Source organism: Lates calcarifer, linkage group LG12, assembly GCF_001640805.2.
Source record: "Lates calcarifer isolate ASB-BC8 linkage group LG12, TLL_Latcal_v3, whole genome shotgun sequence".
Classification (NCBI taxonomy): Eukaryota; Metazoa; Chordata; class Actinopteri; family Centropomidae; genus Lates; species Lates calcarifer.
In genome coordinates, this window is record NC_066844.1 from 12,953,972 (window position 1) to 12,975,571 (window position 21,600).

At 39.5% G+C, this 21,600-nt stretch overlaps 1 protein-coding gene across 7 annotated transcripts in view; it reads right to left on the minus strand.

The window, feature by feature from the left end:
• Positions 1 to 361: 361 nt before the first annotated feature.
• The window catches only part of chl1b (cell adhesion molecule L1-like b), a 60,808-nt gene continuing 39,569 nt past the window's right edge, over positions 362 to 21,600 (minus strand). For 4 of the 7 annotated variants that reach the window (XM_018698976.2, XM_018698977.2, XM_018698973.2 and 1 more), the window contains 17 exons: positions 20,769 to 20,880; positions 20,318 to 20,484; positions 20,072 to 20,237; positions 19,822 to 19,946; positions 19,355 to 19,456; positions 18,843 to 19,040; positions 18,556 to 18,626; positions 17,536 to 17,758; positions 16,093 to 16,208; positions 15,643 to 15,847; positions 15,388 to 15,510; positions 11,413 to 11,592; positions 10,214 to 10,243; positions 9,277 to 9,348; positions 6,007 to 6,138; positions 4,973 to 5,045; positions 362 to 3,061 (listed from right to left, as the gene is read on the minus strand). In XM_018698976.2, coding sequence (XP_018554492.1) covers positions 2,857 to 3,061; positions 4,973 to 5,045; positions 6,007 to 6,138; positions 9,277 to 9,348; positions 10,214 to 10,243; positions 11,413 to 11,592; positions 15,388 to 15,510; positions 15,643 to 15,847; positions 16,093 to 16,208; positions 17,536 to 17,758; positions 18,556 to 18,626; positions 18,843 to 19,040; positions 19,355 to 19,456; positions 19,822 to 19,946; positions 20,072 to 20,237; positions 20,318 to 20,484; positions 20,769 to 20,880 — 2,300 coding nt within the window. In that variant the 3' untranslated portion in view covers positions 362 to 2,856. The remainder of the gene's footprint in view (positions 3,062 to 4,972; positions 5,046 to 6,006; positions 6,139 to 9,276; positions 9,349 to 10,213; positions 10,244 to 11,412; positions 11,593 to 15,387; positions 15,511 to 15,642; positions 15,848 to 16,092; positions 16,209 to 17,535; positions 17,759 to 18,555; positions 18,627 to 18,842; positions 19,041 to 19,354; positions 19,457 to 19,821; positions 19,947 to 20,071; positions 20,238 to 20,317; positions 20,485 to 20,768; positions 20,881 to 21,600) is intronic. The other 3 variants (XM_018698978.2, XM_018698979.2, XM_018698980.2) reach the window with 3 other exon arrangements.

A 21,600-nucleotide genomic window follows, 5' to 3' on the forward strand; every position in this document is an offset into this window, starting at 1 on the left:
CTCACTATCAACCATCAGACATGATTACAGCTCTCGCTCCTTGATCCAGCGCCTGTCTGAGCCCAGTCCTTTGATTTCTCATGATTCTCTCCTGCAGCCAAAGTAATCAAACAAGATGTTCAACTCAGACAGAGACTTGACCCTGGTGCGACATTTGTTAAAGTTGTACTGCAAATGGGAGGAATTTGTCAAACATCTGCCATTTTATTCAGAGTGAATGGGGACATTTCATCAGGTCCTGCTTTCTCTCCATATTTTACTGCTGACTAAAAGGCAGATTCTGTCATGTATTCATCTATGGGGGCACTCTATACAGTACTGTCAGTATCAAACAACCAAACAGGCAGTCAGACCATTAGAAGAATGTAGGAAAGTAAAGCAATTTAATGACATCAAAAAGCACCAATTAACATTCTTACCATGCAATGGCTGAATTCTTTTACAAAACACTGCGATTTTTCTGATCACGGTGCTAATGTTATGCTGAACAACATAAGGACTGTGTTTTGAATGGCAGTAAATTGAATATAACAGTAAGGCTTGTTAGGACTGATATAACACTGTTACAAAATATTGTATCAGCAGGGTTGGTGGATGTCAAATATACAACTAGATCAAAGTAATCTGATTACAAAAAAAGTCTATAATCCATTACAGGTATGATGCACTTTCCTCTTGTCCCCTGTGGCTCTGGAGTCAACACTGAGAAATAACGGCAGTGATGTCATAGTGATGTCACCTGGGTTGTCTCAACTTGGACTTGAAGACTACAAATTTACAGGGCGTGGAGTTTGAAAGAACCCAAACATTTCCGGTGAAGGTGTGGGCAAGCTGCATTATGGGAATGTCCAGTTTTTTGGTGCCCGTCCCATGCTGTGGACTAAGAGTCATGATATCTTGACTTCTGCTGCTATGATTTTGACCTTTCTTTTTAAAGTATTTCTATGCACAAGTCTTCCAAAATTTCTGAAGTGCAATATGAAATCACTGGAGTATTCCCTTTAAAGTAGTTGCATTTTTTGGGGGGAAATATGCTCATGTGCTTTCTTGCAATGAGTAGATTGATGCCACTGTCAGGTCTGTATGCTAAACATCAAACAACGGCTAGCAGCTGGTTAGTTTAGCTTAGCTGGAGACAGCTGGTCTGGTTCTGTCCAGAGGTATCTACATCCCTTTACCAGCACTTTTAAAGAACACTTATTAACACAATATATCTTATTTATTTAACCTGTACAAAAAACAGAAGTGTAAAAATGACAATTCCCTATTTTCCATCCATCCTTCCATTATCTATACCACTTGTCCGTTAAGGGTTGTGTGGGGGCTGGAGCCTATCCCAGCTGTCACTGGGTGAGAGGCGGGGTACACCCTGTACGGACAATTCCGTTTTACATGGGCTATTTCTTAGCCCTGAGGTGATGTTTTTTATACTTAAGTCTTTATACAAATTCAACAAACATAACACAACATAAATTATATGTTAATCTGAGTTTTAAATATGCATAGCCCGACTAGCTGTTTCCAGTATTTATGCTGAGCTAAGCGGACTGACTGCTGGGTGTGGTATCATACACTGTTGCCCATAAAGTTGGAATAATTTTTTCAGACACATTCCTCTTTTTATTCCTATGTATACAAGTCAGTAATCACCTTTGGCCAGGTGCAATGATTACATACTGAGTCCCCGTTACCAATTTTGTTTTGAGAAGATATACACTTTTTCAAGAATAAATCACATTGTCACAATAATTTCATGAGAAGAGGTAAAAAATATTTTATTCCAATTTTATGGGCAACAGTGTTACTGTAAAGACACGAGACTGGTATCAATCTTCATATGTAACTCTTGGCAAGAAAGCAAATATGTGTGTGTGTGTATTCTCAAAATGTCAAAATATTCCTATAAAGCTTATGTGACAAAAATAAAACCTTTTTAAGAGGTAAATTTGAGAGACACTTCACTTGTGTCATTATTGGCAGTTGTAGTATTGTAAAATAACCAGTGTGATTTTTTTATAAAAATGTGAATAACTGATTTACACTACTATACTAGTTCTTATTACTGTATAATCAGGTAAATAGTGACCTGTAATGGATTACATTTTTGAAAATCTCTTCCAGATCTGGTACAGCAATAAGCACAGTCTGAGGTTTGTAATTTACTGTTCAATGGTTCTAAATGTTCATAAACAAGGCATTACAACTAAATTATCTTTTCTTCTAACATCACAGGGAAATGTATGGTTCAAGAATCAATGTTTATGATATGAGTTGATATGTAAATTTCCTTGTTATTTTGTCAGGTATAAAACCACAGGAAAAAATAAGTTAATAAGCAACCTTTATACACATTTTACATCATATTTAATGAATCCATTTCAAATATAAAAGGTCAGTAATATTTGCTCCAATTGAAAATTATCAACTTGATATTCCCTCTCTGCTGTGGTCTGCTACAAGATGACATCAGAGGCAAAGCTGCATGTAACGATGTGCAATGGGGAGTGAAATTTTTCTAACATTTGTACAAACAGCACTGCAGCTGAAGTAATGGAAAAAGAAAAAAGAAAATCCAAGCCCTCTAAATGTTTTATGTAATAACAATTATAAAAAAAGACACTCCACACAGAATATACACTATATATACACGGTATTTAGTAATGGTCATTCTGTTGCAACCTGACAAAACAGAGCTTCATAAAATGAGGATGGCAGTGTGCAGTTGGCAATGACGCATTACATTTGACACAAAACTTGTGCTCGGTATGGATAATGTCTGTTTCCTCTTTCATTTGTTCCTCCCAGCAGGTTTAATGAAAAGGGTGTCCGGGGGAGGATGGATGGCAGTTCCACTCCTCATGCTGGGGTCTGAACGGTGGCTTTGATCTCAGTGGACACCCTCTTCTCCTTTCGCCCCGCATACTCGCCGATAAAAGAGCCGTCCTCGTTGAATTGAGCATCCTCGTCGCCGTAGTCCACCAGACTGTCCCCGCTGTCCCCCGCTTTGATCTCTCTGCTCAGTGAGTGTTGGCTGCCCTTCAGTGGCTTCTCATCGTTGTCACTGCAAGAGCGGCACAGTGGATTTACAATCACCTCATTTCACCCTTGGCTTCACTCTATGGCTTATTGGAGAGGATGGGGGTGCAGGCTTGAGCTATCACTGCCTCTGCGATGAGCATGTGTGATTGGCATTAGAGTTTACCTCTAGCTGACAAATGGGAAATAATCACACAGATGCACATGTTGAGACAGTATTAATCGCTACACTGTACATGCATCAATGCATCTGACAAAGTGACAACTGGAAGAAAAATTAGATACTGAAGGGGATATTAAACTGGTGCTGATAGTGAGGCTGCATATGCTGTAATCCTGTGATGCATTTTAACTGTGAGACTATTAAATTGTGTCTACTTCCATTTGATTAGGTTCATAAGAAACAAATTTTCTCAATTCTTGGTGACAGTACAGCCTTTGAACTCAGTCAGGAGTCTGTTGTGCTAGTTGTTCTTTAATTCTAACTTTGCCTAATTATAACTAAAGTGATTACTGAGAACACTTCACTAAATTTAAACAGGGTGTGACACACACATACACACACTACTTCTTATGAAGAAATTAGTGGATACTAAATATCTACACCCACTGATGGGTGTAACAAGTTGCGTGTTTTCTAACGTATGATATATTTAAAGAGCAAAAGTAAATATGAAGCTACCGCATGCAGCCAGTTAGCTTAGTTTAGCATAAAGACTACGCACCTATGAAACTCACTAATTAACAAGTAAATTATGTTTTTTAATCCTTAGAAAAACCAAAAGGAAAAAAAATGTTGTGGTTTTAAAGGACGTTAATATACGATTGTTTCTTGGCTGGGAGCAGTAACTTCTTGCAGTCTTATAATCTCTGTGAGGTTGACAATCAACCACTGGAGACTTGAGCCAAGAGAGTAGCGGTTACATCCTGTTTCCAGGCTATCAGGCTGCTGGCTGTAGACTTACATTGAAGGGACAGATGTGACAGCAATGTCAATTTCCTCATCTAACTCTCTGCAAGAATGTAAATAAGAATGTTGTCCAAAATGGCGATGTATCTGTTTAGGCTTCATATTTTACAGCTGTTGCTTTTCATTGGACACTTTTATGTTTCCAAGCAACTGGTTTACACATTAACATTAAAGTCTTTACTACCTGAGACACTTAAATATCATTTCATGTTTTAATGGTGTGACCCAATTTAGTAAATCACTAGTTTGGACATTGCTTGTCGTTATTACGAACTTTGCAACAAACTCAGTGACAAATTTAAGAATAGCTGGTGCAACCAGCAACATGATAAAATATAAATCCTGCCACACTGAGCCACTTTTCACCTCATCACATCAACATTTGTTGTGCTGTGCAGATCCCACTGATTGGAGAATTACACTGCAGCAGTAGACTGTTATGAATTGGACCACTAAAGGATTAATGAAACATGCCCAGATATTACTGCCCCGGAGATGAGCTGCTTTCAATTACTCTGATTGGTTTTAGCGTCCCGCTGCGTGCTGGGCAGCCTGCGTTTAGCTCCATAAGGACAAAAAATGGCAGCATCTGAGCGGCGCTGTGGCTCCCTTTGTGATGCAACGTCTATCACAAACACGAACACAACACTGGATCTGAGATCACAGTGTCCTATAAAGGGGAGCTAACACTCAGACAACACTAATGTGTAAACAGCTCAGGGATGCTACTGCTGTTTATCACATACATTCCAGTTACTCAGTCCATCAAATGTCTTGAACAGAAGAAGTGTTAGGCTCCCCGTGAACCTCGTGAATGCTGGGTTGTCTTCTCAGCGAGAGGAGAAATGCAGAGAAAATTACTGGGAGAAGAAGATGGAAATGACTTCTAGCAGAAGAAAAATTCATACACTGTTGCACGTGAATTGCAGTGAGGTGGTGAAATAGTGCTCTGAGGGTTTCGCTTACCTGTACTCACAAAATGTGTCGTCATTCATACCCTGGGACTCCACGTCTGGGTGAAGGTCTTCTTTTTCTTTTACTGCTCACAAAATGGAAGAGAAGATATCAGTGATTTCCTCAGGAGACGCTGCCAATGAAGATCACTGTGTCCCCTGACTAGTAACGCTGTTTGAATAAGTTAGATTCTCAGTCTTATTCCCTGCACTTTTTCACTAGATGTAAGATGACTGCAAGCCTTAGAAAAGATTGCTAAATTTTAATTTTACAGCATATTTTTTAATATAATTTTCTAAATATAAGTCTAATTCCATATACAACTTAGCTTTATGTTCAATGTTTTATAGAAATGTAATTCTTATATACATGTTACTTTCATTATAAAAATGTAAGAAAAACTGTATGAATTAAAATGCATACTCCTATATGTGGTGTAACAGAAAGAACACTTGGCTCAGGCAAATAAAAAAAGGTTGTTGGAGCTACGGGTGATAATGAGAACTTAATGAGAAAACAAAGGACAGAGCCACGGCTCGCTCTTTTTCTGCTGACGAGTGAAGTGATCGCTGCCCAGACGGCAACCTGATGGCCATTAGCTGTGAATAATAAAGCTGATAAGGACTCTTATGTCCCCAACAGGAGGAATAACATTGAGATACCACAGAGCTTATGTCATTGCTCTATGCGCAGCCACCCCGTGTGCAGAATTTGCATTTTGTCTCGCTGTGGGCTGCACTTTGTTTAGATTGTTGCTGGAAAAAGCTGCGTGTCTAAATAATGCAACATTCAAATGCTGGACATACAGTAGAAATGCTCATTTTCCTATCAATACACAAGCCTATTTTATGTATAAATTTGCATTAAAATAATTTTGAAGCCTGGAAATAAAAACATATCAGCTTACATATTCCTGTAATGGTTTCAAGGGGTATTCATAATTTCTTTCAAAGCAACAAACGGCAAAATGGAAATGCAATGATGCTCTGAGCAGCAATTAGTATTCAAGCAAGGTGATGTGTGCATGCTTGTGAGTGAGAACCTACCAGAATACTTCCCTCCTTTATTTCTGTTGACAAAACAGGCAATCAACACAATGAGCGTGAGGAGGGCGATGGCACACATCAGGCCGATAAACCAGCCCTGGGTGGATATACCTCCGTGGATGCTGGCAAGACCTGAGGGGAAGAATACCTGATGACTTTGACTCGCCTTGGCCTTTTCATCAGGACACTTGATTGAATGTTTACATCGACAAAGCCTATCTGACGCAAAGGCAGAGGGTGGCAGGGTGCACTGCTGATGGAACTGGTCCAATATTAATATTAAACAGCTAATCCTGCTTGTCTAATTAATCAAGTAAGGAATGCTGTACAAATGTAATTCCTCTCGGCGAGTCTGTGCAAGCCTAAATCCTACTGACACCACAGAGGACCACACGCAGCGGCCTGAGTCACTGCTCAAGGACACGCCGGTGCACCTGCACTCTGTTCAGCAAGAAGTCAATTAGTTCTGCTGCGCTTTCGTTCTTTTTTTTGTTTTTGTTTTAATTTGAGCTATTTTAGTTTCCTTCCTCACCTGTGGACATGGTTGTGATAACATCTTCAAATATACTAGAATTTTTATCCCAGCTGTTAGCAATAAGGCGCACAGTGTACTCAGTCCCAGGTTTAAGTCCGTCAATGATGTGGAAAGTCTTAGAGGTGTTCAAGGCCTCTGAAATCTTCCAGTGACCCTCACCTGTGCAGAGGGTGAATGATCAGGTTGTGTTAGTACTCATCAGTACACAAAACTAGAGTAATCTAATGGAGATATGAATGAAAAGACATGAAGACACAACACAGCTATCACACTATTAGCTGTTTCACATACAGAATCTTTAATCACTCCAACAATGTCCAGCAACTAACAAGAAATAAAAGGGTGATATGAGCTTACGGTTGTTCATGTACGCAATATAAAACTTGGTGTGCTCTCCCTCAGATATCCAGCTGATATTTGCAAAGCTGTCACTAACAGCTGAGCTAACATTCAGCAGGGCCGGAACTGATGGAGAAATGAGAGAAGATGAAAAAAGGAGATAAAATGGGAGTGAGGGAGAATTAATGAAGGACAAGGCACGTCAAAGCCATCATGGAGCATTTAGGAATGTTGTCATTATGCGATGAAGGATGCTGCTGTTCACCTTCAATGAAAGAGCAGAGCATGCTCTTCTGTTTTCTAATACTGTTGTAAAGACGCATCAATTACATCTGACAGAGCGGGACATCGGGTGAATCTCTCAACAGCATGCATGACAAGAGTGATGTGGATATGGAAATGGACTCACAGGTGGAACCTGCAAAGCTAAATGAACATCTACAGAGATGATCTTAACAAGGTTTACAATCAAAACCATGCGATCATTCTAGCATGTTCTTATATAACTATACTGTTATATTTTACACACTACACTGTTCAGCACTAGTTAAGAAATAGTTTTTTATAGCCAGGATTTAGAAGTACCCCACAAAATTCTTACTTGACAATTTATGTGTGAATTTTATTGTTCAATTATATTTCCTGTAATTTTAATCTCCCTGTTGATATAAGTGCCCTCTCCACATTCACATGCTATATTTCTGGTGAAGAAATAGCAAATAAGTTTAATATTTTTTGCTTGAAAACAACAGAATTTAAAGATGATTAGTTGGGCTATTACTAATAGTCATTTCCTTTGTCAAATAATCTGTTATTTTTTGGATTAATTGATTAATCATTTAGTCTATAAAATGTCAAAGCAACAGTCCTCACATTTGAGAAGCGGTAACCAGAGAATTTTTGGTATTTTCGTTTGATAAATGACTAATTATTAGAAGATGAATTAACAATTAATTAATCACAACTGTTTCTGTCAATAGAATAACTGAATGATTGTTTAAGCAACAATGTCAAGTAAACAAAAACCAAAAACAATGAAGAATTAATGAGTCCTAGATATTTTTCTATGAGGGATCTAATTATGAATGGGCTTTAATAATCAGATTTTCGTGTATTTACTTTGAAAGAAATTCAAAGCTTCATCTAACTTAGAAATGTAATGTAGCCTTCTGATGCTCTACAGAAGAAAAAAAATCTAATCATGTAGTGAATGATTAGTGCATCATTAGTATGGGAAAAGCATGATTTGACAGCAGCTGTCTAAGCTAGTCAACAATGCACAAGCCACTTCATTTCCCCATGGCAAACATGCAAATCTTCTGCTGTGTCTCCAGCTCAGGTGCATTATTTGCTCAGGTGATAATTCAACACACAAGGACACCTGTGTCTGTGCTGCCCATCCCAACCAGCAGCATATGACACTCTCTGACTAATGCTGATGGATTAGTCTGCAACTATGGTAATTCCAATTATTGGAACTGTGTGATAACTTCAACTGACATAGGCAGCTGAACTAAAAATATCTCGAGGCTGGCTGCAGTGTTTTGTCACCACGCGCCTCAGCTTGCTATTAAATGCTGCAGATAGCAGCTGCTCACCCAGCAGGGAGCTGATGCCCTGGAAGACGCCCCTTCAAAGTCAGGAAGCTTTTTCATAAGGAGAGGCCAGAAAATATTCTGATATAGGAGCTTTCAACAGCCTCAACTTATCCACTTATCTCAGTGTCCTGTAAATATCACCCTCCCAGTATGAGTTCACACCTCCCAAGGACGTGTCTCCTCACTGTTTTCTCTCAGCTTAGATGCTGCCCTGGACTGCTTCATGTCCCAGAGCTGTGGTGCTGTTTACCCAATTGAAGATTACATGGAAATGTCAGGTGACTGTTGGGTCAATACACTTCAGTGTACAGGGGGACTGGGGCCCAACAAATCAATCACTGACAATTAGACATATTTGTTCCATTCAAGTGACTGCACTCTGCAGCTACACTGTCGGATCGGGATATAGATCTAATATCCTCGATTTTCCTGTGGTACAGCAGAGAAATTAAAACCAGCTTTTTCATTAGCACCCACTTGCCTTATAACAAACACTAAAATGTAGCTGTTACCTTACATTCCAGCTCTTGTTGCCACTGGAAACACCTTTAACTATCACACAAAAATACCTCAAGTAGCTAATCATTGCATTATATAGATAGTTTTATGCGTCTTTTTTATGTGATATCAATTTACTTTGAGCCAACAGTGAGGGACTCCAGGGGTTATCACATTACTGCAAAAATGTTGTGATAAAACATAAACCTATTTAGTTTTTATTTTTTCATATTTATTTCACAGCCTTTGTTTGTTTCTGTGGTTTGATGCTTGTTGTGTCAGAATGTGCTGCAGCTCTACCTATGGTGGAACGAGTGGGTTTGGTCACTGGGGACTTTGGAGTGCTTGGAGGTGAGGGGGAAGCTGACTTGCCTGAAAAGAAAGACAGACCTTGTGGTTATCAATTGGGATAGAGCCGCGGGGCGCAACATCCTTCTGTTAGCACACATGCTATTTTCATCTAAACTCTAAGATTAGTGACTACATGTCTACAGTGAAACATATTCTAGAAAAATATATTTTTTAAATTTGTGTATACACAAGGTGTGATGTTGGGATTTTTAATTTGACTTGATGTTGCCTTTTAAAGGTAAATTAATTTTCTTTTTGCGCATCATTAAAGGGAAGGATGGATGTGTGGCATGTCTGTTCTCCTTCCTGGGTTTGACTCTTAAAGCGTCATTTATTTCCTCAGCTTGAGTTAGACATGTTGCACCGAGTCTGCTGTTGCTAGGATAAAAGTCAATATTCGTTTACAGTCACTAATGAGCCAAGATTAATATGAATTTATAATTAGGTAACTCATTACCATCGCTATTAGAGGGGAAGCCACAAACTTTATCTAAGAAGAAGTTGACATTTTTCTAATGAAAGGAGGCGTCAGAGTGCTCTCTACTGATGGCAAGGGCAAACATCCGACAAGGTCAATTATCTGCAGAGGGGCACACTGTTTAGCACTTTTTAATTCTGTACAGGAAAATTAAAATGTGTTAGACTGTTTGGGACTCAAAACCTGATGATTTAGTCAGACTTATAGCATCCACACCTGTCCACATTTCTAAATCTAACCATGCATTTACTACCAAGAATACTACTGACTGTTAAACATGTCATACCAACATATAAATTAAGAAATATATACTTCCGGGAAGAAGGAGTTAGTGAGTATATTCAGAGGAGTTTGAGATTATATGTGTATGACGTGCCACAGTTTCTATATAAACATAGATCTACATACTGAGGCCAGCAGTGGAAGCCAAAGTTGAAGCTGCAGGGGAAAAAAAGAAAAAAAGAAAAAAAGAAAGAAAGAAAGAAAAAGACAGAAGGGACAAGCATTGCATTGCTAAGCAGACGTTTACACATTCACACACATTTACAATGCACACTGTATGATCAAAGGTAATGCTGAAAACTGTGCACTTTTTAGTGGCATGAGAGTGATGGTAATAGTAGATGGGAAAAACTTCAATGATCAAATCTTAAAAGTCTCCCCCACACACATGTGCAGCCCAACAAAATTGCATTTCAATACATAAAATATGAGTCATTCTCACTGTAATCATTTTTGTTGGCTTTTCAGCATGCAAATAAACAACCCCTAAGAGCCAATTAAGTTTCTTTCTGTGATTCTTCAACAACACTAAATAATCGCTTGCATATTCAGCACCTGCAGTTTCACTAACACTAAGTTGAGCATTTTGTTTGTACATAACACAACTTGAATGACATACTAAATATCTCTGGGGTGCCACCCACTTATTTATGCTGACAGTATCTGTAACTGTGGTTCATTTTACTGACACACAGGTGAATCCACATACAGTTTCCTGTTTCATTTCCCATCCAATCATTCATACCAACACCCACAATCTCACAGAAGCTTGGCTTGAGTTGGAGCCAGCTGAAGTATGGCGTGCGGCCCTCAACAAATGCTATGTAATTGAAAAGAAAAGATTACATGCTACAAGCTGGCTCATTATGATTACTTACCCACCATCTCTTTCATGATTACACAATTCAGTATCAAAACCTTCAGTTTCCCTCCTGCTAAAAGCAATGTTCTTTCTTGGCTGATTGTTTCATTGCTCACGCTCTCCATGCAATCAATAAGCACTTGCTCTCTCATGACAGTGACAAATGAAAACCTCTACTACACCCATATGAAATTGTTTATCCACAAAAATTACTTACATGGAGATATGAAAAGCTTGGCTGCCCGGGCATATATCATATTCTGCTAGTTCAATGCCATTTTGAAATAGTGAAATGGCTTTGTCACCTTGTTCACTTAGCCTGAATTCTGCCGAGCCAATTCTGCACCTCAGAGCTTGTCTACGTTCTCATTGTCTACCCCAGGAAGCAACACACTCACCCACCCATCCATACACACCCACAAGCCAATCCAGTCAGTTGCTTTCTGGAACCTCCATCACTCACTTGTTTCTAGGGTGGTGGTGCATTCCTCGCTCACAACAGGCCCGCAGCCCACAGTGGTGCAGGAGCGCAAGTAGAACTTGTATTTGCTCACAGGCTCCAAGTCACGTAGGATCCACTTGGTGGTGTCAGGGTTGCTAATGTCTACCGTCTGTAGCGGCCCCACATCCTCCGTGTCGTTGACTAGATGTAAAAATCACAAGAGATTAGAGATTTAGATTACAGTCGGGATGCGTCTTCGTACTACGAACCCACCAGCGGGTAAAGGAAAAATAAAACAAAAAGGGGAAAACAAGAAACATTTTACAGTACTTATATTCTGTATACACTATAATGAGCAAACTGTCTTGTTAATTTTCAATTCTTTGTCCCTAATGATATTATACTGTCATCACTGTTATAGTTTTGCTTTACACACTGCACATCCCATACAAACATTGTAATAAGGCAACTTTCTCCTGTGTTTTCAGCTCCTTGTCCTCAATGAGTACAAGTTAGCAAATTATTTTATTACACAATCTGCTGAGCAAATTATTAAACATATAAAACTATTTTGATAGCTTGGATACCTGTGACTACACTGTATTGTAATTACAGGGTGAACAAGTGACTGCATACATTGTAATAAGGATGTCTTCTCCAACATTTTTAATATTCTGTCCTGATGAAATCAAATCCTACTGTCACCTATGCATAACATCCATTGACTTGTAAACTAGCACATACTCTGTAACTAGATTGTAAGATCTTAACACTGGCCTCCTGTCTGTCAGAGAATTGTTCCTGCTGCTGGTTTATAAAGCACTGAATGATTTAGGGGCCAACATACATTCAACCATCCCAACCACTTAAAACAGGTCGGCTTTATGTTTCCAGAATCAAAAATAAACATGGAGAAGCAGAGTTTTGTTTTTATGTTCCACAAAACAAACTGCAGAAAACAAAACAAAACTGCAGTCCTTTCAATCAAGTTGTTAATAATCTCTAATTTCTTACATTGCACTGCAACTTTCACTCTTGTATTTGTACTTATTTATTTTTATTCTATTCATGTTTCTTTTTATTTTGCACTTTACTAATTTTTAGCTATTTTTAGTTTTTTTTATACTGTCTTAAATTGCTTTTACATTTTGTCTTGATGCCTTTTATGTCTTAACACTAAATTACCCTGTTGTTCAAATATACTAAACACTAAAACAGCCATACCCAGCCTTGCCTAAGTACTGTACTGTGAAAATGGGGTTAAATGACTGCTTTATTTTACAGTCCACATACCCTTCCAGTGTAATAAAGGACCTTCTCAGTTTGGATTGTTGGATTCAAAAGCCGCATTATTTCTCCCAGTATATTGTCATTATTTTGGAAACAGAGTTCCAGTGTTGTCCTACTATTTTGATATAATATTAATTTCTACTTATCATCCCATTATGTTTTCAAAGATATTACATTTTAAAATAAATTACACCATAAAGTTCTTAAACCCATATCTTCATATGTACATATCTATGTTGGAATGAGTATCCAGTAAAAATCAGAGAGATTTTACTTATGACAGAGTGATTCCTATACTTTGGCACACACTGTTATGTTTAACTTTCAGCTTGCACTTCAGAGTAAACAACTCTTCAACCACAGGCCTTTCATAATATGTCCTACTGATAATCACAAGAGTTTCAGCAATGCCCAAATGTCACTTCTTATTTTGACTTTTTTTTGCTTAACAAACAAACATATTTTGTCCTGAACATTTATATCTAGAATTTCTTTGTGTTATTGTTGTCTGCACTCTGTCTATATTGTGATGGGACCTTATTTTTCACCACGTAAAGCAGGCCAGTAGGTAGGGAGGTGGCAATTCTGATCTTTGTAACAAAAACAAACACAGCAGGTGTTGAGGCGACCTTTGCTGTGAAAGAGATGCTAGGTCTCTCTGGTAGCAAACAATGACAAGAACGTATTGGTCTGGTTCTCTTTTTGCCTGGACACCACCCACTGTTATCAGACATAACAGATTTTTTGTTTTGTTTCTAAGGACAAAATGATCCTTTTTTTGGAAATTAGGCAATCGAGGCTGGTACAGAGGAGAGGCCACAAACATCATATTTCTACCCTGTGGATGGGTATTTTCTCACTTATCCACAAACACTTGAGGCCTGATGGCTGGTGCACATGATTGTACATGAACTGACTGAAGGCTACAGACAGTGGCTCTTTCACTGACTTCAGACAACAATATTTCCAAATACTCCAGTCTACTGGGCTAAATACGGTTGGCCTTGTGTAGAGACTCACCGACACTGAATTCTGACAATGACCCAACAGCTAGTGTGAGTTTAGCCCAAATAGTAAAAAAAAAAAAAAAAAAAAAAACAGAGTGAACTGAAGTCAAGGTAATTTTGAACTCCCACTTGTGAAGATGTTTCATATCAGTGTGCAGTGCAAACTCTACTACCTCTACTCCTGCTCTACTCTTGGTGGTACAGTCTAATATACTGTAAAATGATCTTAAGTGTTCATAAAGGTCAATCTGCTTGAATATGCAATGTCAGATGAAATGAAAGAATCCTCACATAAATTCTTCAGATTAATTTTGAAATACACTTGCAATATAAGTGAAAACTGTATCTTCTATGCCACACCACAAAAAATAAGGTGTAAATTGCTCTGATCAAACTGGTAAAATATTTCAAGATGAGAGAATGGACTGTATGCGTGGATCCTCATTTGCAATTTTGTGACACACTTATCCTTTCCTTGTCAAGTGCTATGACTAACTTGCTGGGATGCAGACAAGTAGGTGTTAAGTACTGTATATAGCAGCCTACTCTGCCTCAGGCTCTGGAGTGGGTTAGCAGCTCTTTAAGGCAGTGTGACCATACCACTTGATGGTGAGGGGAATTTCAGGACACATTCACCATTTACATTAAGCAATTTATTTTGAGATTTGAAAAGAAAAATACTGACAAAAACACCTGTATAAGTTCAGTAAACTGCTAATATTTTAAAAACAAATCACTGATCTTCTTCAGTGTCAACCTGACACAATGATCAAAAGGTTTCACACAGACAATGTGCCATTCAAAAGCAATTAAGTTAAAGCTGTCTAAACACCCTGGTATTACTTGATGCTCAGTGTGTTAAACAATGTAATGATAGTGAAACCTGTGAAATGTGAAGCTATTAAAAGCTGCTGTGAAGATGGGCGTAGCTCTCAAACAGCTGCGCTGCAGCTTGATATTCCACTTGTGTCACTGATGATACACTGATACTCCTCAACATTTCACACATGACTTCCTCTGAGGGGACTTCAAAAAAGTCACACTTCAAAGACTCCATCAGCTTTATTACTGTGGCACAATGAAAACGTCCTCTCCTGAAATACTGTATGACACTTGGCCCTCTTGTGCAGCCGCCAAATCAAACTCAATTAGCCGGGAAATACAGCACTAAGATGTTGTTGGAAGTTTGTCATTAGCTTCATTATGACTTTTGTTTAAGGGCAGCAAAGTGTGTGCACACGTGGGATGAACACCTTGTGTTCAGTGATGGTACCCCCTGGGACTGTGAGCTATGGTGAAAAAGTCCCCTGTAGACAGTATGGGGTCAGTAAGGCTGGACCTTAACAGACTGTGACACAGTGGCCTTGGTCAGCACTAGCTGAGCCATGATTGTGACACGCAGGCCAGCAGACATCACCCTGACATGTTTCCTATACACATACTCTGACCTCACAATGACCCAGCCCTATTAGAGCAGCACAACGATTTTTCCTTCATATTCAGGTGTTGCCAGATTAAAATATACAGTCTGTGTGTTTTTGTATACAAATTTTTCTTTCCTTATGATGGTACAAGCTGGAAAGAAACAGAGTTCTGTAATATAAACACTATTAAACACAAAGGAAGAAACAAGTTCTCTTTGTAGCAAGACGGGGACATTAGTTAGTTTAGTAGAGGCATGAGGCTTAGGGATACGTACTAAGCTGATACTCCAGGAGGTACCCGGTGAGAATCCCATTAGGCTCCAATGGCTGGGACCAGGCCAGAGAGACAGTGTGCTTCTGTACATCTGTGACCCTGAAAATAGGATTTTTCTCCGGGACTGTGGGTGCAAAGAAGGTAATACACACAGTAAGCATCTGAATTCTCCAACCCAGTTTCCGTGGCTATTATTAGATTTTCCCTTCAGTAGTTGTGAATCAATACACTTCATGCTGTTTTTCCACAATCCTACCTCCCTCTGGGGTTTTGAAGTTGACGGGATGGCTGCCGGGGCCGTTACCCCGCCTGTTGAAGGTCATGACAATGAGGCTGTACTCGGAGAAGGGAGTTAGTCCTGGTACAGTAGCGTGGTTCCTGTCCCCCGGGAACGTCAGTGTCTGTTTGTCTCCATGACTTTTCTTTGAGTCCACCAAACTGCGCAGACGCCACCAGTGTACCTGCATCAAGAGAGAGATGCGCAGAGCCATCCTCAGCAGAGATCAAACTTTGTGTATCATATGCATGTCTGAGAATACATTTTCGTTGTTTTTTCTTGTTTCTTTTTTTTCTGGTGGTGTGAACATTGAGCTGGCCAAGTAAAAACGAGACAGAGTGAGGTGAGAGAAGCAAACGTTTAGAGCAAGGTCAGGGTCATTCCTTTTAAACTGTGTCTAAAAGCAAAGGTCTGTTTTTGAGGTATTACCCTGTAGCCTCCCAGATGTCCATGTAGCTTGTCCTTGTGTACACGCGCCCAGCTAACCTTGACCACTGAGCTGTTCATCACCTCTACAGCTACATCATCAGGTGCAGCAGAGGGAACTGCAAATACACAATAGAATCTACAGTAAGATGAAAGTCAAGGAAAAACAGAACAGTGACGAAAGATCAGCAATAACTCATGAACAAATGAACAAAAACATGAAAAATACTTAACTAGACACAATTAGATATCACCTATTTACGTTGACACCTATCAGGGAATGATCAACCAATCAATCAATAATTAGTCACTGAACAACTCTGTCTACAGTCAAGAAAGCTAACCACCAAGCTAAGGGAGCAATTTCTAACACCACATTTGAGAAAGAACACAACAGTGATTAGTGTCATGACCTGAGATGACCTCCTGGGGGCAAGTCCAGAAGAGAGCTAAACAGTAAAAATAATACAGTAGTAGAAATACAATAAACATCTATACAGACTCTTGAGAAATGTCTGCTATTGCTATTGCTGCTACTATATACAACCTTGACACTCTAAGTCTAAGTCAAACTCAGTTTTAAACATTTCATTCCCTCTCAAATGTTTCAAAATTACAAAGCGTATAAATAAATAATTTCACAAAGTCTACCTGAATACTGCAACTGAAAATTTCAGAGTTATGCAGGGCTTAGCTTTATCACCAGAAAGAAAAACTTCAGGCGTTGTTTAGTGCATCTTATTGTCAATTTTCTTTTAATCTCTGTCCAAAGAGAAACATCACATTTTTTAAAAAGATGCAATAAGTGATACTAATTGAAGTTGGAGGTGAGAGGAATACCAAAACAATCTGATCACAAACAATTTACTGTGCTGGTTACAGCTACTGGTCACACCAGACTAGGTAATGGTCTGGTGTAGCAGCAAACCGTTGACAGTATTGAAATGCACTGAGCTTATGTTTTATGCTTGTGAAATCAACTTTTCATTTTAGGAGGAGAATTGTTATTTATTCTTTCAAAAGTTAAACAGTCTTGCTTTAATATTCATTTTGAGTTGTATTTCTTGGTACTTGATGAATGTAAATCCAATATTCACTCTCTTTTTAGCTCTGTCTAATGCTCAACCAGCTCCTGAGGGAAATACCTCCTTGGCTGCTCAATGCTCAACATGTTCACCGGCTACCTGCTAACTTTTTGTTCTATTTGGTGCTGTACAGATGGCATGCAGTGGGTTTATTAGAACTTCTGCACTGATAAGAGCAGAACTGAAGATGGCACAACCAAAACAATGTGTTAAAAGACACAAAACATCCTTAGAGCAAAGGGGAACTGCAGAGTTGGGTGATTGCAGGGACACCTTTAACATGACAGTCATCTGATCCACTGTTGATACAAAAAGTATGAACTAGTGCATCTATACATAAAATTATATGTCAGCTACTTACAGTCTTCTCCTGAATAGCCAGTCACTATCTTGGGCTCCGGGCCCCAGCCCTGATTGTTTTTGGCTTGGATCTTGATCTCATAGGGAACAAAGGTGGGAGTGTTCTTCACCACAAACGAGTGTCTCTTCACCATGTGTTCCCTCCAGTCCTCCAGTATGTCCTGTCTTCTATAACTCACCTTATATTCCAGACCAGGGCCATTGTGCTCAATGGGCAACAAGGGCTGAATGACAGAGACAAAAGAATGCAAAAATAAAAAGGAAGAACAATGGTATGAAGGGTTTCATACAGACTTTCACAGTTGCATAAGACACTTCTTGTATTTTAACTCTCAATGTCACTGCCTCCCTGGGATTAAAATGACAAGCTAGTGAACTGTGCTTGGAACACTGGCAGTGTTTTATCCCACTATCTAATAAAACAATGGAACAATTGACCTGGTCTTGCAGCAAGGCTTTTCTTTGATATACAGCTTCATATAACATCATAGATGAAAAGATTTATCTCCTCACAGAAGTCAGACCATGAGAAATAGAATGAGATACCACTTTCCACAAAAGCAAATCATTAACAGTGGGAGAGCTCATGAATCCAGGATTCGGGGGTTGTTACCATGACAGGGCAACCAGATAATAAGTGAAGGAGAGATTCATCTTTCTAACATTAACGCTGAATGTATTACTGTACGCATTAAAAGAAATTTTCCTTTTTCATAGCCCTCCTTTCTCTTTCTAATCAAAGAAAGGGATCTGCTTTCAATGGAAAATCTTTCACAGTGATCCTAGGAAATGGCTTCTCTAAAGATCTGAACCACAGAATGAAATATCAAAAGTGGGCCAATTCTATTTCTTAAATTCCTATTGATAATTGCCTATGAAACATTGATAAAATGTCATCTCTGTTCTCTTAGAGAAATTCTTTAACTCCCAAAAACTGTAATAAATGTGAATAATTCAAAGGTAACCCACATTACAGAATTTGCAGTAAGAGGATTATAAAAGAGCAAGCTCTATTCTTTACCTCCCAGTTGATATCCATTTCATGTGGCAAATGACCTTCGATTTTGATATTTTCAGGGTTCTTGTCAGGGGCTGTAGAAAAGAAGGAATATAGATTTTGTCGGAATAGTGGAAGAAATCTCCAGTGAAATAGGCACGCAAGAGAGCTGATTTTCAACAAGAGTGGAATCAATTATGTAGCAGGTCTGAGTGTTTTAAAGTTCACAGAGCAGCATTGTTGGCAGCTCAAGTGGCCTGGAGGACCTTATCAAAAAGTATAATAAACAATGAAAGGAGGAAGCCTCAGACCTGCTGCGGGGGTTTTGTATCTCTCCGTGGGCTCGCTGGGAGGACCCCTCCCCACACTATTAACTCCAGACACGCGGAAGCGATAGTCAACGTGACCGTGGAGCTTGAGGACGGCTGAGTTGTGGTTCCCAGGCACTCTGTGCAGCTCCTTCCAGTTTCCTGGCTCCCACTGGCTTTCCTCATACTCAATAATAAAATCTGTTGACAGGTAGAAGGACAATCAGAGTCTTACCTCGCTGCTATGGTTCTTGCCAAAGGACTGCTTATCTAACCACCAGCTGTGCAGAAAACTCAAACCCTGATCTGGGTTTGTGTATTCCTCAGGGAGACTAATTGTAATTCATGCATGGATGAATCAATAATAGGTTCACATTGTACATGATAGAATCAAACAAATCCATTTACATGCAGAATGATGGCAAAAAATGTCATACTAATATCATTCACCACAAGATGCACTCATTCAGTATGTACTGTATATGACACCTGCACACACAGATGTTCCCTGTTACCTGTGGTTGAGCTGTTGTGATCGTCCCCAGGGATCCATTTCAGTTTCACACTTTTGCTCTTGTGTTCAGACAGTACCAAGTTCTCAGGCGCATCAGGGACGTCTGAAAACCAACACAACAACATGACTTTGGAAAATCACAGACACATCAATCTGTCCAGTGAGAAAAAAAAGGCCAAATGGTACAAATGTTCAGTCAAATCATACTGAGAGTCTGGGTGTGTGCAAGCTGCATTGCTGCATGGGCTGCCACTATTTCTTTTAGACTTTAAGATGTCAACAGTATCTCAAAAGGGCACTTGTCAGACACAGCACTGCACTAATAAAGCTATGGTCTGCATGTTCATTCTCCACTTTGCCTTCCTGACATACTGATCCGAGCATGACTGTTTCATACATTAATGTAGCACGAGGGGGTCTCTGATCCTCTGGCCCTGGAACAGAAATATTGTTCCTATGTTAGCTCACCTAACACCAAGAGCAGTGCTGAAGCCATGTCTCGGTCCACTGGAGTTCTTGCCACACATGTGTACACACCCTGGTCCCCATGGCTTACATTGATGATCTGAAGAATACCATCCTCCACTAAGTATCTGTTGACAGAAAGATGGAGACACAATATTGACTGATGAAACTGAAAAGGAAAACAACTTTCCAGCTAGTATCAAGTCTGCAATACTATAAAAGAAAAAAAAAAAAAGAAAATCCAGACTTCTACCTTGAATTCTCAGTGTAGTTGAGGGCTATCTCCATATCATCTTTTTCCCATAGGAGCTCAAAGTCATTGCTGAAGGACTTGTCATACTCTGCCAGGCATGAGAGCTGGGCTGTGGTACCTATTAAGATCTGCTGGTCCTCCGGGGCCACAACTATTCTAGTGGGATCTTCCACAGGCAGGATCATATTAGTTACATCTCAAGGAGTGTGAGCTGCTGCAAACGCTGTTACATGTAAATCTGTTTACCTTTCACATAGAGCATGGCGTCAATGGCAGATGATCCCTCTGTGTTTTTAACTAAACACGTGTACTGTCCTGTGTCCTCTCTTTCTACACTGTAGATCTCCAGGGATCCATTCTCGTGAATGGTAAACCTTGGCCCCTCCACGGATTCAGAGGAATCATCTTTGCTCCTGGAAAACATTCAGGAAAAAACATCAATTATAGTCTCAAAGTTTTCTTAAGTAAAATTAAATGGGAGCATAACAACAGTCTGAATAGATAAACACTACACGCTGGCAGCAAAGACAAAATAAAAGTTGCTGAAAACAACATCAGCGCTGACTGACAGGCTGTTTTAAAGAAACAGTAGGACATTGATACAGAAACAGTGTACAGAAGGACTGAATGCATCGAGTAGTTGAGATCTACTGCTCTCTGCTGGTGTATAGGAGACACGGAAAAATTGCACGCTTACCAGGTGATAGTGGAAGGAGGAGAGCTGAAGACCTTGCAGTGCATCATCACTCCCTTACCCTCTACAGCAGAGTAATCCTCCCCCTCATTGGTCAAAATCATGGGGGGCAGATCTGTAAAGACAAGCAGCAGGGTATAGTCATCAATCAAAGGTTGTTAGGGAAGCAGAGGATGTACTGATGTGGATTTTACATCATTGATGGAACAAGGTGTGGCCCATTACTTCTGTACTTTCAGGGCTTTTAGGAAACAATAACAACACTGAGCAAGATCAAGTTTACAGTTTAGCAGTTTTCAAACCAGATAAAACAGCAATGGAATGAGGCAGATAATCATGGGTTAAATGAGGTGAGGCAACACTGTTGCGTTTATTTTGTGTTAATTGTATGCTCCTTTGTGTAAAAAAATGATTCAGCTGTCAAGTTGTCAGAAATGTGTAAACGTGAAAATGAAATCAAAGAAGAAAACAATGGAATAATGAGTTAGCCGAGCGCATGCACCTTATCAGTTGTAGCCAAAGCCTCCCATTAAAATGGTCTGTCTCCCCTAATTGTTTACAAAGGCAGCAGCTGGGACTTAGCATTCAGAGGCTGTCCAGCTTTATTAACTCCTGTGTCACCAAGAACAAACTCCCCACATTTCTGCAGAGCAATGGAAAGCAACATTCTGTGTTTTTGTTTTTTATCTGCACTTGCAAAGCAGCACATGTTTGTCTTATGGCACTGAAATCAGTATGGAATTGAGGGGAAACTTGTTAGCATATAAATGTCAGAGAACGGTGCTTGTTGCTCCACAGGGAGAGTCACTAGTCTGAATGAAGGAGTGCAGCTTGT